The sequence below is a fragment of the Antedon bifida genome, chromosome 2 (genome assembly GCF_963402885.1).
Source record: "Antedon bifida chromosome 2, ecAntBifi1.1, whole genome shotgun sequence".
NCBI lineage: Eukaryota > Metazoa > Echinodermata > Crinoidea > Comatulida > Antedonidae > Antedon > Antedon bifida.
The window spans coordinates 19334023-19350565 of record NC_136227.1 but is presented as its reverse complement, the minus strand read 5'-3'; the positions used below and the strand labels follow the sequence as shown (position 1 = coordinate 19350565).

General features: G+C 33.3%; 1 protein-coding gene across 2 annotated transcripts in view; it reads left to right on the top strand.

Moving 5' to 3' along the window:
- LOC144835124 (something about silencing protein 10-like) overlaps positions 1–16543 on the top strand; it is a 70589-nt gene that overhangs the window by 10846 nt on the left and 43200 nt on the right. For both annotated transcript variants that reach the window (XM_078690170.1, XM_078690169.1), the window contains exon 3: positions 12424–12637. In XM_078690170.1, the coding sequence (XP_078546296.1) occupies positions 12424–12637 (214 nt within the window). The remainder of the gene's footprint in view (positions 1–12423; positions 12638–16543) is intronic.

The following is a 16543-nucleotide window of genomic DNA, read 5'->3' as shown; positions in this document are numbered from 1 at the left end:
AAAAATATGAATAGCATTTGGAACAAAAGATAGTCTAAAACGTGAATTATTTGATCGTGGTGGTCTAACTCTCCCTGATTTATTTACAATAAATTCATTGTGTAATGAGTGAGAATGTTTCCCATAATTTTTGTGACTTTGCTCAACGTTTGTTGTTCAACATCTTCAACAATTGAACCAATTATTCTAGAAGCTGTTTTGCACACTCTCCTTAGTCTAGTCTTATTCTTCTCTGTTCGATTCGCAAACCATGCTATACATGTTACAACTAAAATAGATTGTATGACCGATTCATAAAACAACTTAAGAGCCATTGTCTGTAAAAATCAAAGATTTCGTGGCAGATGTGAAAAAATGGATTTCTCTCAAATTTTTACCATGAATAGACATTTCAATAAAAAGCATATCTACAACATTCATTTTAATTTTTAGCCTCCGTTGCCATGACAACGGCCAATTATCCAAATTTTGATGTTTTTGCCATTTTTCACAGATTTTCTATAGTGAAAAAGTACAAACTTGTATACTTATTTTAACCAAAAATACTTACAGTATACAGTTTTTGTTTATAGCAGTGTAAACAACATGTATTGAGTTCCATTTAATGTAGAAAAAAAATTTACAAAATAGATTTTGGTTGATACCATTATTTTAAAAAGGGGTGTTTTTAAAAAAAATTTTTTTTTTTAAAGTATACCTCATAAACGTACCTATAACTTCCAAAGTGGTGTTTTTATATTAATGAGGTTTTGTAATTTGATAGTCAATAGGTTTGTCAACAATAATCACGAAAAAAACACTGGGGTAAATTTCGTACATAGGTTTTGTGTTGCCAGGAAAATACAAAAAATACAAAAAAATACAAACAAAATATAAACAAACAAAACACATGAAACACAATTTAAATATGGCTAATCCAATAATAAAATGTATATGTCGCTTGTCATAATGCTACTAGAGTCATACGAATTGTTTAGATAAAATAGGAGAATGTGTTGCCAGGTTTATTTCAATTAATTGCCAGAAAAACAGTATTTTGCATTGAAATATTTAGTTGATAGAAAACTTTGAAATAATTGCGTCAATGGTTTTTATAAATTTTTACATCTATTTTGTGTAAAGAGATACAGAAAGACCTCCCAAAAAATCTGACCTTGTAAATAGGTCATTTGAGGTCAAAGGTGGTCAGAATGCAAAACAGGACAGGTCCCCACTTTACTACAACTATTAATGTTTGATCAAAATTTACAAGATAGTTCATAAAAATTCTCAACAATTTTCATTTTTTATTTTAAGTGTTACCTTAGCAACCATTTCTATGTGTAACTAAGGAAAGTAATTTTTTTAAAAACGTAAAAAATGGCGTTTTTATGAATACAAAGAATTCATTGCATTTGTAATTTTTCTCAATTTTACTTCTACTGCATTCTAATAATCTTAAAGTGATGACAAACTTGACCTTGTAAATTCATTCATTTTGAGGTCAAATGAGGTCAACATTTTACCATAGTAACTGTTTCTATGCGAAAATATTTAAAAAATAAGGGGTTTTTCATGAATACAATACAGTTAGACCTCCCGTAAGTGGCCACCCTCGGGACCTGGAAAAGTGGCCGCTTACGGACGGTGACCCCTTACGGAGGTTCTTCCGATAAAGGGCCAAAATCACGTATTATGGCTATGCACGATATTCTTAACGAAACGAGCCTCTCAATTTTCCAGCTAATTGTATTATTATTTATAATCAGATGGTTTAGTATTTTTTAGCATTTTCAGACAAATTAGTCGAAAGTGGTGGTGGATGGGCATGTGGGATCTGCTTGGGCGAGCAAATAAAAAAAAAATGAAAGAGGAGCTTCAAAATAAGAGAGGAGTAATATGTTGCAAAGATTAAAATTCACAACGATCTGATAATTTATTCAAATTTCCAGAGGATATAACCTATAAAATGACATTAAAACTGGGAATTACAGAATCTATAATTAACAAGGCCAACAGCCATTAAGTCGCGTGCTACAATGTACAGTGATACCGGACCGACAGACAGACCGACAGACCGACAGACAGACCGACCGACATAGTGAACTATACTGACCGAAATTACTGAACATGTTTAAAAATGTTGAAATGTTAAACATTTATATTTTTTTAATTTACACGTGCGTAGCCTGTCACTTTTGACGTGCTCGTATAACGTAATTTCGAGTTCAGTAAGTCAAGAAAACAGAAAATCGGGCAAGAAGAGTGCACAATAACATTTAACGCGCAGTGAGTGCGCAAAAATGCGCGCAAAAATCTGCGCACTCATGGCAATTTTGTAAACGCTTAAAATTGCCTGAAACATACTCTTATTTCATCGAAAATAAATTTTGAAAATTTTTAGCGCGCGTACGCACGTAATTGTATTGCCATATGATGATTTATGCTCTGAAATTTATGAGTACCAAATTTTATTTAATTGTGATTCATGGTTGTGAAGATATGATTACAAACGTGATTTCGTTAAATCGTGCGTAGACCGCGTAATTTTTTATTGCGCACCGTGAAAACATAACCACATCGATTCCTGGCCATAAGGAATATTCTGTGAAAAATTGACTTAGCTAGATTAAACTGATATCAAGATAAGGTCAGAAAGCGATAAAACGCATAGTGATACCGGACCGACAGACAGACAGACAGACCAACCGACCGACATAGTGAACTATAGAGTCGCGTCCACGCGACTAAAAATATTGTTTTTTTTTCTCACAACACAACTAGAACTATATAAAACATTAAGAATTTTTCTGACTAATGAGTTTAAAATCAGAAAATCAAAGTAAATAAAATGTTTTTACTAATATACCATGTTTTTTTTTTATAAAAATGCCTATGTTTCTCGTAACACTGCTTGTAGATTTTAAAATTACCCTAGTATTTTATTTTAGAAATCAATTATTAAACATTAGAACTACCTATTTGTAATAAATCAGCTAAAAAAATACACCACTTTAGGCGTTATGGTGAAGTGAAGTTTAGTTGCATTTAACAATTTTAAAAAAAGTGAAAAACACCCCTTTTTAAATAAATGGTATCTCCCAAAGTATGAAATCAAAAATTTAAAAAAAATATGAAACAGGTACACAATGCATTGTTAATATGCATACACTAATTATTTTTTATAATTAAATGAACAAAACAAAAATATCGTTCATCAAAGTAGTACCAATATCCATTTTAAAAAACCTTAAAAGGACAAAATTTGTCAAAAACACAAATTTGGCTGTTGCCATGGAAATATATGTGTGAAATAAAAAATACTTCATATTTGATTTATCTGAACACATATATAGCCATGTGCAAAATTTGAAAGAAATCCATTTTTTTGAGTCTGCCACTATTTTTGATATTTCTTTGATTCTTACAGACAATGGCTCTTAAGTGTGACATTACTAACTTTAATAATAAAAGTATTTAGTTTTCTTAACCAGTACAGCCTTTGATTCCCTTTTTTAACAATCTCATCAGTATTCTTATCAAATTTCAATTTATCATCTATGAATGTGCCAAGATATTTATATTCATGGACACGTTCAATAACGTTCCCGTCAAGTTTTAAGCAATTTTCAATAATGTTTTTACTTAAAACATTCTTTTTCAGACCCATGAACTTTATTTTTAATTTGAAAATGTCATCAACTAAACCGTTTACAATGCCAATACAGCATTAATGCGAAACAATAAACGTCTCAATAAAATAGCCTACAGTACATAACGTCTTCATCGAGTCTAATTGTATTGACAATGACATGCATTATTAATGAAAGCCAATTCTATATTGTGACGCGAAAATTTGTAGGGCTTACTATATTAAAAATTTGAGTATTTTGAGGTTTAAAATGTCGGTTTGAACTGAAAATGGAGTGCTATTCTACCGCGAGCAGTTGTCGCTACTGGGCTTGATCATAAATTGATGAAGGCCAAGGCAGGCAATGTGGTATGGACGTGGACTCTGCAAATTATCTAGTAGGCCTAGTACAGTAGGTCAGCGCTAGGCTACTACTACTACAGTATATTATTATCTAGCTTGGTCTAGATCTAGCTAGCTGTACAAATATTGCTAAAAACCTTATAATTAAAATACATTTGGATGTAGAAATGTCTGATGAATATTTGTTTTATTATTTATTTTTTAAAATTATCAATAGTTAATAAGTTATTTGCAAAATAATACTACTCTGTCAAAAAGTTTGTTTATTCTCGCGTTGATAAAAAAAATGAGCAGGCAAGCAGGAAGTACCTCACTGAAATGTACTGGCAGTACAGAACAATGGGCCAATAAACATCCGACAGTCAATGGGTTAATAGAGCGCATCTCTACTTATCCGTATTCCATTTTCCTCCATTTTTTTATATTGTCTAGGTCAATCAATTATCTTTCGCATGATTTATCATTTTTAAAATTGTTATGACATCATGTGCAAAAGCGTCAATAACTTTGGTCACTTATTTTCACCTATTCTGCACTATATGTAGTATGTATACAGTATATAGTGTATACTGTATATATACTTACACGTGACACAAAATAGAGAGCACACTAACATTTTTTCAATGGCATAATCGTTTTTCTGTGCGCAAAATTCTAGCGTATGACGTGCACATGGCTCAATAACAAGAAGGAGATGATAATGTGGACATAAATGTTGAAACTGTAGATGGTAAAAACACATACCACTCAATGGCTCGAGTCATCTTCCAAGACCAAATCAAACATTCAGGACCCCTCAAATGTGCCGACATTTCATTTCTGAAGTGAATTTCATTTGAAAAGCCAAAGGTGAGACCAGAGCCATCATTATTTCCAAAGAAATTTGATATCAACTCAGATTACATAGTGCATTGTTTACAACGTTTTATTCCACCTAGGACATTGTGTGGAGTTTGCTTCGCCAAGTATCAAGAGGCATATATAATATATACCACAGCATATACACTATTCTCATTCACAAGTGATTCCCTTCAGGACAGGTTTCAATTTAACTAAGTCAAAGAGAAATATGGAAAGTGTCAAAGAGAAATATGGAAAGTGTCAATGTCATTGCATATCCACCCATTATAGAGGCACCACGATCTGATATGAGCACTGTATACACTCATACGAGTTAGCAGAGAAGTGTGGACAACCTTTTCATATACATACATTTGACCAGCAGCTATACGCTATTGCACAAATTGTACGATTAAGTCACCAACAGGAATTTCCTAACCGTGTAATTCGCCTTGGCGGATTTCACACAATGGCAACTTTTACTGCATGTATTGGAAAAATCTGGGGAGATGCAGGCCTAAAAGATATGTTGGCGGATTCTAATGTGTTCGCTCCACCAAGTGTGGAGATGATGTTGTCAGGAAAGCAGTTCCATCGAGCAGTCAGGGGACTGACCTTGGTTTATGAAGCACTTATCCATCAGCTCATTCACAATTTTTGTATATGGTTAGACGAAAGAAAGCAAATTGAAGATCTAGACGAGTGTGTAACAGAGTTATGTACAAAAGATGTTTGCAACTATCAGAGACATATCGAATGAAAACATAACTGATCTCACTGTAATGAAAGAGAAGTTAATACCTCTTTTGGAAGAATTTATTGCATGTGGACATCAAGCTTCTTCGACGTTTGCTTTCTGGGAGCATTTTCTTAACGTCTTACAAATAATGCTTTCCAACATAAGAGCAGAAAGAGAAGGTGACTGGAAGTTACATACTTGCAGCCACATGAACATGCTGCCATATTTTTTTGTTGCAGACCGACCAAATTATTCTCGTTGGGGAACACTGTATGGTTTAGAAATGATTAATTCCCTCCCTGAATCGGTTTCTAAGGCATTTGATGATGGAACGTTTTCAGTCAGACAGACACCAGGGAAGTTTAAGGGAATTTGGACAGACATGGGAGTGGGGACGACAATTATAAAAGAGGTTCAGCTGTACTGAGGTGGACATGCATACGGCACATTCTAGGTCAGTATGCCAATATGATGCATTAGAGAAGTGGAAAGAAAACTGGTGATACCGATTGTCATGAGCAAACTAAACCAGCCCTGATGAAAAGAGATGAATCCGATGCACAACAAATAATAAATCATACACAATAACATGACCGATCCATTTGTTACATTATCACACCCACTAATGCTTGTAAACTTGGGCACAGGACTTGTTTCTACAAAGGAAATAAATGATTCACTATCAAACATTGCTGCTAAAGGCCAGACGATGTTAGATGACTTTCTCAATTCTCGCTTGGTTGTAAATCCAGGGAAGAACAAATCTTTCTACCATCCAATTACAAGGTCTGGTGTGAAAACATCTGATGAAAACTACAAATGTAAAAATCAAAGGAAAGTTGAAAACAATAGCTCTATCACCAGAATTGATATATCAAAGAACACTTTCTTTGTCAATGGTTAGACCAGAGGTGAACTTGACCACAGTTTTATCCTGTAACTGCTATTCCACCATCATTATTCAAAGAAGATGGAAGTAGACGAAGAACAAACAAATAAGACTTCATGCCCTTGAGGACAATGTGAAACAACATTTAACAACAGCAGACCTCCCACCATCAGAACTAACATCTGCTGTTCTAATAGATGTAATGGCGGACTTACAAAAAATGAACGTTACAAATATGACATCATTCGCCGATATCGGAGTTTTTTGTTTCGAGAAAATCAAGAAGCTGCTCTGTTCGAATGAAGAGGTGCATTTGGTTTTTGATAGGTATGATGATGAACAAACACCAAAAGATGAAGAGAGAGATCGTAGGTGTCGTGCTGTTAATGAATATCGCTACCAAGTTGAAAAAAATAGACCACTTCCAAATTGGAAAACCTTTATGGGTGTTTCGCATAACAAGGGGGGGCTGAATAATTTTATTTCCAGCTATGTCGAGGAAAAGGCAAATCAACACCCTGAAATATTTAAGGCTGGAAATAGAATGTTATTTATTGCAGGCAGATATCAAATGAGATTGATGTCAAAGGTAGTAAATCACATGTGGCAAAACCAGAACTTCCGAACCCTATTGGAAATGGTTGGGAATTCAATGATAATGGTGTAATGAGTCCTGTTTTTTTTAAAGGCCAAACTGCATTAGACAAATTGCAAAATCTGTTTTGTGCATGTGTAGGGAAAAGCAAATGTACCAACAATTGCCCCTGCTACTACACAGATAGATTAGGATGTTCAGAAGTATGCCGTTGTGAAAGTGGAGAAAATTGCAATAATCCATATAATGGTAAGGAATTGACAGACGATACAGACGACGCATAATTTTTGTCAAGATGTTTAGGGTTCGGCTGCACATTGCACTAAGTTGTTAATACAGGACATTTATTTTGTACCCATTTATTTTGTTTTTTAATATTCAATTAAATAATTTAAATAATGATAATTATTATTTAGAGAAAGTACTGTAGTCTTCTTTACGATTTAAATTTGCAGTCAGTTAAACAAAAATCCTTCAATCATATGCAAAATGAATTTACCATCCTAGAGGTTTTTATTCAAGTAACAAAAAAACAATGTATTATTAATTATATAAAAAATGAAACCAATTCTGTGAAATCTGAATTCTGAAAAATTTCAATAAATATATGATTCTATAGAAACTATGTCTTATCAGAATAATATTATAATCAAATAATACAATGGTAATTAAAGGAGAAAAAGTGTATAAATAATAATTTTCCAAACTGTAGATGATATGCAAAATGTTTTATTTGATTTTAGGTAAAAATGAGATAACAAAATATACATGGCAACAGCTGCTATGGCGATTAAACAATTATAACACACCAAAACAGTTTATTTTAAATTAATTTATTAACTTAAGTTCTAATTATTTACGATGATTTCTTGTAATAGGTGATTTATGCATATAGAATGAAACTAGCTAGACAATTTGTGTAATTTTACTTCGTTGCTATGGAAATGAAAATGTGTTATTGTTTTCCAATACCCAAATAGTCTTTTAATTGATTTATTAAGTTATAAATATAACTTTCTTATAATATCAGATGATTTTTATTTATATAGAATGAAACTACAGTAGCTGTACAATTTGTAATTTTACTCTGTTGCTATGGAAATGAAAAATGAATTTTTGTTATGTTATTAAAAAAATTTTGATTTTTTTACATAACTATATTTAACAATACTAGTAGATAGTTTTTATTTAAAAATTGATAACAAATACAATATTTATTAATGTAAATAAAAACTTTTGTCCCTTTTTATGGAAATATTCTGTGTAAAATCTGTAATGTAAAAATATGCATAGGATTCAGAGGGGTGAATACTGTAATGTAATGATATACATTTATAATTGAGAAATCAACCTTTGTATTAGAATTCAATTGAGTTCACAAACTCTACCACTTGGTACAGTGGAGAGTTTGTCCAGATGTTTTAGAAGCCCATTTAGTTTATAATTGAACCCCTAAAGGAACACTTTGCTTAACCTTACGACCTTTCCCATCCTTAAACCAGGAGAGATTGACACTATTTAAATACAGATTTGACAGTGTTATCCATCATTGAAATACCTTATTTTATACAATCAGTCACTTCTACCTAAACACCTCTGGAGCAACTTAGGATCAATTATTAGCTTCAGAGATGATGTAATGACATGACATGACAAAATGAATTTACCATGCTAGAGGTTTTTATTCAAGTAACAAAAAAACAATGTATTATTAATTATATAAAAAATGAAACCAATTCTGTGAAATCTGAATTCTGAAAAATTAAAAAAAATTAATGATTCTATAGAAACTATGTCTTATCAGAATAACATTATAATCAAATAATACAATGGTAATTAAAGGAGAAAAAGTGTATAAATAATAATTTTCCGAACTGTAGATGATATGCAAAACGTTTTATTTGATTTTAGGTAAAAATGAGAACAAAATATACATGGCAACAGCTGCTATGGCGATTAAACAATTATAACACACCAAAACAGTTTAAAATTAATTTATTAACTTCTAATTATTTACGATGATTTCTTGTAATAGGTGATGCATATAGAATGAAACTAGCTAGACAATTTGTGTAATTTTACTTCGTTGCTATGGAAATGAAAATGTGTTATTGTTAAATAATTTTTCATTTTTTTAAACATAACCATATTTACCAATACTAGAAGTTAGTTTTTATTCACAAAGTAACAAAAAACAGTTTATTATTAATGTAAAAACAGTTGTTGTGCTTTTTACAGAAAAATTCTGTGAAAACTGTAACTTAACAATGTGCATAGCAACAGTTGCTATGGCGAAATAAATGACATATACTAATGAACCGAAGCCAATATACCCCCCAAGTTCGAGGAGCCTTCAGATACACCTCACAGCCACTTCACAGCCACTTCACAAAACACACACCTCACGGCCACTTCTCCAGAAGCAGACCTACACTCACGCCTCACTTACAGCATCACCTAATCCTCCATTCCTTATAGTTGTATATTATACTGAATTATTATTGTATCAACTATTATTAAATAAACAATATATGCGAGTAGAGTCCTCATTACAAGTCAGTAAAACCTCAACAACACCACTATATTACAATACACAGTAAGCTTAGCTCAACAAAAACATTGGAATTACGATCATGAGCAGTGAATTTGGCAGCTTTAAATTTAATCTAAAGCTCTGTCCATCACAGCAAGTCAACCAGCTTGTACCTGCTCTCTCACAAGTGTGTTCAAAATATCAAATTTAAAGCCTTGAAAACATGATCTTGCTAGGCCTAGGTACGGTTTGGTGTGGCTACTAGCTTTTGGCAGCCTTCGAGAAGCCCCTTATCAGGACTTTGGCTCACTCACCGATGTAAACAAAGTGGGCCTAGCCAACTTCCAATCCAGCCAATTACGAATTAGGTATGGAGCTCCCTGTATGTACTATGCCAATCACATCACCACATGTAATGGAACATTAGGACTGTCATCTGAAATGTGGACGAATTGATCCAAAGCAAAAGTGTTTTCTAAATTGGATATGCCCACGCTGCTTACTCCTTCAAATTTCTCACCGAATCAGCATTGCTTCATCGAGGATTTCAACACCCTAATTGGAGGTAATGAAAAAGAGACCATTAATAGGTGATTTCAATATCAACGTTCTCGATCGAAAGAATCTCCTGACAAAACAGTATGAAGAGTTGCTGAATGACCATGGCATGGACCAAATAATTAAAGAACCATCCAGATCTACGTCAACATCATCAACATTAATAGGCCACATATTGTGTAACAACAAGCACACAATTTCTCATAGTGGTACACTCAAATACGGTCTTAGTAACCACTTCATCACTTTTTGTATTATAAAAAAGTCTCGTGCTAAATTAAACGAACATAAATATGCAGAGTTTCGGTCCTTAATTATACACCCGAACTACTTAATTCTATATTATCTGAAAATATAGACTGGTCTAACGTGTATAACTCAAACGATGTAAATAGTGCTTTTAATAATTTTCACCTGCACCTTATACTAATAGATAAAATAGCTCCAATGAAGCGTATCCGCATTAAAGCAAGAACTGAAGAATGGATGACAGGAGACATACTTAGTTTGCTGCGTGAACGAGACAGGCTGCTAAAAAAGTTCACTAACAACAAAACTCAATTAGATATTTATGAAGATTATGTTGAAATTAGAAATTTAGTTTCAAACTAGTATTAAAAATGCTAAAGCAGACTTTATAAAAAAACAAAATATTAGAAAATAAAGCTAAACCTAAGGAACTCTGGAAAACTTAAAAAAATCTAGGTTATAGTAATAAGAACATAAGTGATGCAAAGATAGTGTTAAAAAAGGGAGATAGTACTATAAATGACCCTAAAGGTATTGCAACCGAATTCAACAGATTCTTTACTCGCGTTGCTCAAGATCTCAGAAATAAGTTACCACAACAAAGCAACACATGGCGTATTGGGACCTTTGCTGTTCCTAGTGTACATAAATAATGTTGTTTCATCAGTTGAATCAAAATGTAAAATGCTGCTATATGCAGATGACTCTGCCATCTTGTATTCAGACCGAAAACCCTAATAATATTTCGACTGTAATTAGTGTTTCGTTAAATCTTTGTAATAAGTGGCTAGTTGATAACCGACTTACAATTCATCCAGGTAAAACTGAATGCATTCTTTTGGGAACTAAACGTAAAAAATGTCTCGTTTCAACTCAATGCTCTTGAATGTGATATAAAATCGACAGAGTCGGTAAGGTATTTAGGTGTCCAGATTTACCAACAGGCTTCAGGAAATCTGATTGCCAATTCAGTAATAACTAGAGCGCAAATAGCCGTTTAAAATTTATGTATGTCAGACAGTCCAAATATCTTGATTTTGGTAGTAGGAAACTTCTCTCTTCAGCTCTAAATCAGCTTATTTTTGACTATGCTTCCCCAGCATGGTATAATGACTCTTCTCAGGTTCACAAACACAGGCTTCAGACTACTCAAAACAAAATATTCAGATTTATTACTCAATCAGATTCGAGATCTCATGTTGGCCAATCTGAGCTGAAATCAATCGGATATCTGAACGTCCCAGAAAGAGTTAAGTTCAAATGTTTATGCAATGTATATACAATTTTTAATAATTCTGCCGCAATGTATCTAAATAGTAACTTTGTTCGTATTGTTGATTATCACTCTAGAAGGACACGTAGTGCCACAATTTTTAATTATAGGATTCCAATAATTAAGGGCTGCGAACAAATAACTTTTATTACAACTTGATATACCATTATATGTTAAAAGTAATATTTCATTAGAAAATTTTAAATTAGCAGTGTAGCACTAAAAAAGCATCTCCTCAACATTTAATTCTCATGTGCAATAAATTATAAAAAGTTTTTAGTATAATGCAATAAATCAATAATTTTCTGTGATCTGTAAATGAAGAATAAATATAAAATAAGTGTAAGATTAATTTTAATTTTTTTACTTTTATTGCTTTAAATCAATATTTGTATATGGCTCTTATAATAAATCTTTTTTGAAAACTGTAAATTAGGAATAAATTTAGATAAGTGTAAGATAAATTGTAATTTTTAACTTATATTCTATTTCAATTTTTTTAAGGATTCTAATGTTAATAATAATGTAATTTATATGTTCTTTTTTTCAGTTTCTTGTTTTTAGGACCCAAGTGGAAATGTGTTTTTAACTTTTCTTGGCATTCCTTCTAATCAAGGCCTGTTTTTCCGTGCAATTGTTTTTCTATTTTCTATGTATTATATTTTATTGTTTTTTTAACCTTGATTATCAAATAAAGAAATTCAAAAAAATTCAAAGAGTAATGATTATCAGATGCAAATGTATTTTCTATTTTTGTGTTTTGCTTTTAATAAGATGGAAGTTTTAAGCTTGGATTCAGAAGATGAAGACGATTATGAAGCTCAGTTAATGGCAATAAAGAAACAAGCACATCTTGATAATGTAGCTAGTGACATGGAAGATGAAGATGATGAAGATAATGCTGAAGATGCATTATCAAATAATAAATCTTGGGGAACCCACAAGAAGTCGTTCTACCATACAGACTATGTGGATGATGATCTACCTGGTAAGCATTTTGCTATGCCTTATATTTTGATAATCCATCAGGGATGTCACCACAGTGGTCGGCAATGGTCGGCCCCATCCACCACTTGGAATTTCCGACCACCATTTTCATGATGCTCAACACCACTATATTTACACATGTAGATTGTAGCCTATTGTTCGTAACCTACTACTACGTTGTATTGTTATTATAATTATCAATGCGTCGATTGTAGGGTGGTTCGTAGGATTAAACACCATTGTCATCGCCTTTAGAAAACGCATGGACAATGCAAATCAACAATGTACTGTTTACTATTAAAAGTAGGAGACAACATATTTTAGTGGTTAGCCCATATGGCCTAATTTAGCCGGACGAGACGAAATCGTGCGCTGAATCGACATCGGAGTGGAGTCTAGTTTTGGCCGCCTATGATATTAAATTATTTAATCCTACCTTGGCTTAGCGAATTATAAATATGCCGACGTAAACATACAAAAAAAAAAGCAAAATCAATATATTCCATGTTAAGATTTAACATAGGCCTAGGCCTATTCAATTATTACGACGTGTCACTGTGTAAAGAAAATGGCCCAGGTAGTACTCTGTAACTTAATTAATTTAGAGAGAGTATCGCGTTTCATGTCATGTGACAAGAATCTAGGTAAACTATCTTCGTCGCGTTTCCAGGCCTGCCATAATATGACCAAAAAAATGTAGGTCTGTGCGCGATCGATGTTCCGATACAATATTTAGAATGTTAACGATCTTTGTTGTCGCCCGCCATCATTTCTGGATCGACTGGACGTTTTATTTTTAGAAGTTGGCCTAAGCCTATACTAGTTCATTGTGGTTCACTGTAAAAAACACCTCAAAGAAAACGATTACGATTAATAATATTTTATCAATAATGCTTCCTTATTTCTCCGTCAGTCAAAATTGAAATACGTGAGTTTGGCGGAGTAGCCGTATCCGCCCCTAACACCCACTTCCTCCCTCCCTGATCCATACTTTACTTACAAATTAATTGTTGCGTGGAGTATTTGTGCTTGAAGTTGGTTATGCTGGTGTAACACTAACATTTCATTTTGTTTAGCCATTTTGCGAAAGTCAAATATTTTTTTTAGTCAACTATAGCCAAAATGGCTAAAGTCCACTTTTTTATTTCGCCAAATGAATCGGTCGTTAGCCAAAATAAAAAGTTGATGAAATATAATGGTAAAAACATTTCAATTTATCCATGTCTATTATTTAGGCCTAACTATACCCTGTTCCCTGTACCTTTTTGTAAGGCATTTAGAGAGAGCCAGGTCTAAATTACTGTATGATTAAAAAAAATAAAAATTTACGTTGTATTTTAGACAATCAAAACAATTAATTGTTTTTAATCATACAGTTAAGCGTCATCTACAAATTATTTCAGACCACAGAGACGTGTCTGGAAACTTGCAACCCATCAGACTCGTCTGTCCAATGCTGAACCTCATTAACGATCTATTATGAATATCCATGAGCTACCCAATCGCGGCAAAGACTCGTCTGTGTGATTGAAACCCGTCTTCGCTGTTAGTAGGTAAAACAATAGAAAACGCGTCTGAGTGATTAAAACCTGTCTGTATTGCTTGTATGGTGAAACAACATTGGTATCATTTCACAGAACCAACAAATCGGAGACTAGGCCTAGGTTATCCTAATTTGGACGGAAATTCGCCGATGAGACGACATCAGGCCTGTAGAGAGAGAGAGAGAGTCTAGGCTAGCCTAGTTTTGGCGGCCTACACTAGGCCTATAAATTATTTAACGCTCCTACCTTGGTTGGGTTAGCGAATTATAAAAACAACGACACCTACCTAGGCCTAGGCTAGGATATGAAAAATAAATATATATTAAGATTCAACATAGGCCTAGGGCCTAGGCCTTTTAAAATGAATGACTTGTAATATTATTTTAATAATCAATTTTATACAGTATGCTTTTATATGCTATGTTTTATTGTTTTACTGGTTTAATATTTTATTGTTTGTATGTATATAATGGACCCCAATGGAAATAAGCTGGAATAATATTTACCGGCTTTTTGGGTTATCCATGGAAGACTACCGTATGTTTTAATTGTTCTTGTTTACCAATTGTAATGTATATTTGTGTACTTCCGAATAAATTCAAATCAAATTCAAATCAAATCAAATGATTACGACATGTGTAAAGAAAAAGGCTCGACCAGAATTTGGAGGGGAAAAAACATGTGACCAGTTTAGAGCTAGAGAGAGTATTATGTTTCATGTCATGTGACACAAAATCCAGGTACACGATCTTATAATGACTGTTTTATCGTCGTCAGACGGCAGCCACCCTCTCGTAAAAAACATGCGAGAGTTTGCGGTCAGAGAGTATCACGTTTCATGCCATGTGACCAAAAAAACTAGGTCTGTATTTATTACGGTCTTACGGTTGAGCGACCGACTGAAAACGTTCTGATACTATATTTAGAATGAATTGTTTACAATCTTTTTTTCTCGGCATCGTTCTGGATGGACTGGACGTTCGCTATATTATGTTTATTAGTTGGCCTGTTCGTTGAGGTTCACCTGTGTTGGATCGTGTCTCTACGTTTACATCGTGGGAAATTTATATTTATATTCTCCGTTGAGTAGGTAAACACGATTAAAAAATATTATATATTTACAACTTGGTCCTCCGCCAGTTAAATTTAACACATTAATTTCACACCTTCTTACTTCACTAAGAACATCGTAGGGTTGTTTATTTAGGTTACGAAGTTCAGAACGTAGCTCATTGAAAGTTGTTTATTGAGGTTACGAAGCCAAACAATGGAACCTACGAAGCCAACAACGTAGCAGTATTTTCTTTCTGTACTGTAGGTCAATAGTTTGAGTGATTCCATGTTCCAAAAGTTAACTTTAACGTTTTTGCATGTGGTAAATTCACTCTTTAGCACAAGAAAAATAAAATTGCAAAAATAAAAGGTCGCGAATAAATAGAAACGAAAATTTGCGCTTTACAGTATACTCTGTCGGCGGTAAAAGGGTATACCTGTGCTGAATTGTTTGTCTTACTGCCGGTTGTAAATAATAATTTAACATCACGCTCTCAATGAATTCACTTGTATGTAGCGCGTTTAACACCAGTACACAGTATAACAATGTGCAGTCAGCCGTATATAGGGGCGGGGCCATAGTCGAACATGCATATTGCCGTCTAGACGCAGCCAAATCAGACGGGTTTTGAGACGCGTTTTTGGGTAAACAATAGAAAACGCGTCTGGACGCTGATTTGTGGTCTGAAATAATTTGTAGATGACGCAAAAATAGATAATATCTATTTTTGTTTAATCTCCTGAATGCTCCTATGTTATTTTTGTTTTTTACGGTTGGCTGATCATGACATTTGTCTGATGGCATATATGTCGCTCTGCATGCAAACAAATAAAATATACACTTGCCCTCAACGAATTGAGGATTTTGTCGCAATCATTTACCAATTTTTTGATTAAAAATGCTAGGATGGTACGTGACTTGCAGCAAGACTACTTCACAAGTATACAAAAGGGCAGTGCCAATACATTATTATACTAGGGCTACTAGAGCTGCGATAGCTCAACTATCTGTTATAGAAATGGTAATACGTATTGCATATGTATACAGTATGCATATTATAAGTGCTTGTTGTTCACTGTTGAGGAAGATGGAATCAGTGTATGATGCAGTTGTAACATTGTTGTATTAAAGTATATGAATAAAGTTGTTGTTGATGTTGTCACCTTGTACTTGTTGGACATAAGAACACTGAACGGCATAATAGAGCTTTGAGTTTGCACTCTTAAAGCCCCCTTCCCTACGTTTTTTAGATCTAATTTAAGATCACAAACTATATTTAATGTAAAAATAATACTACATGGTCCTATTG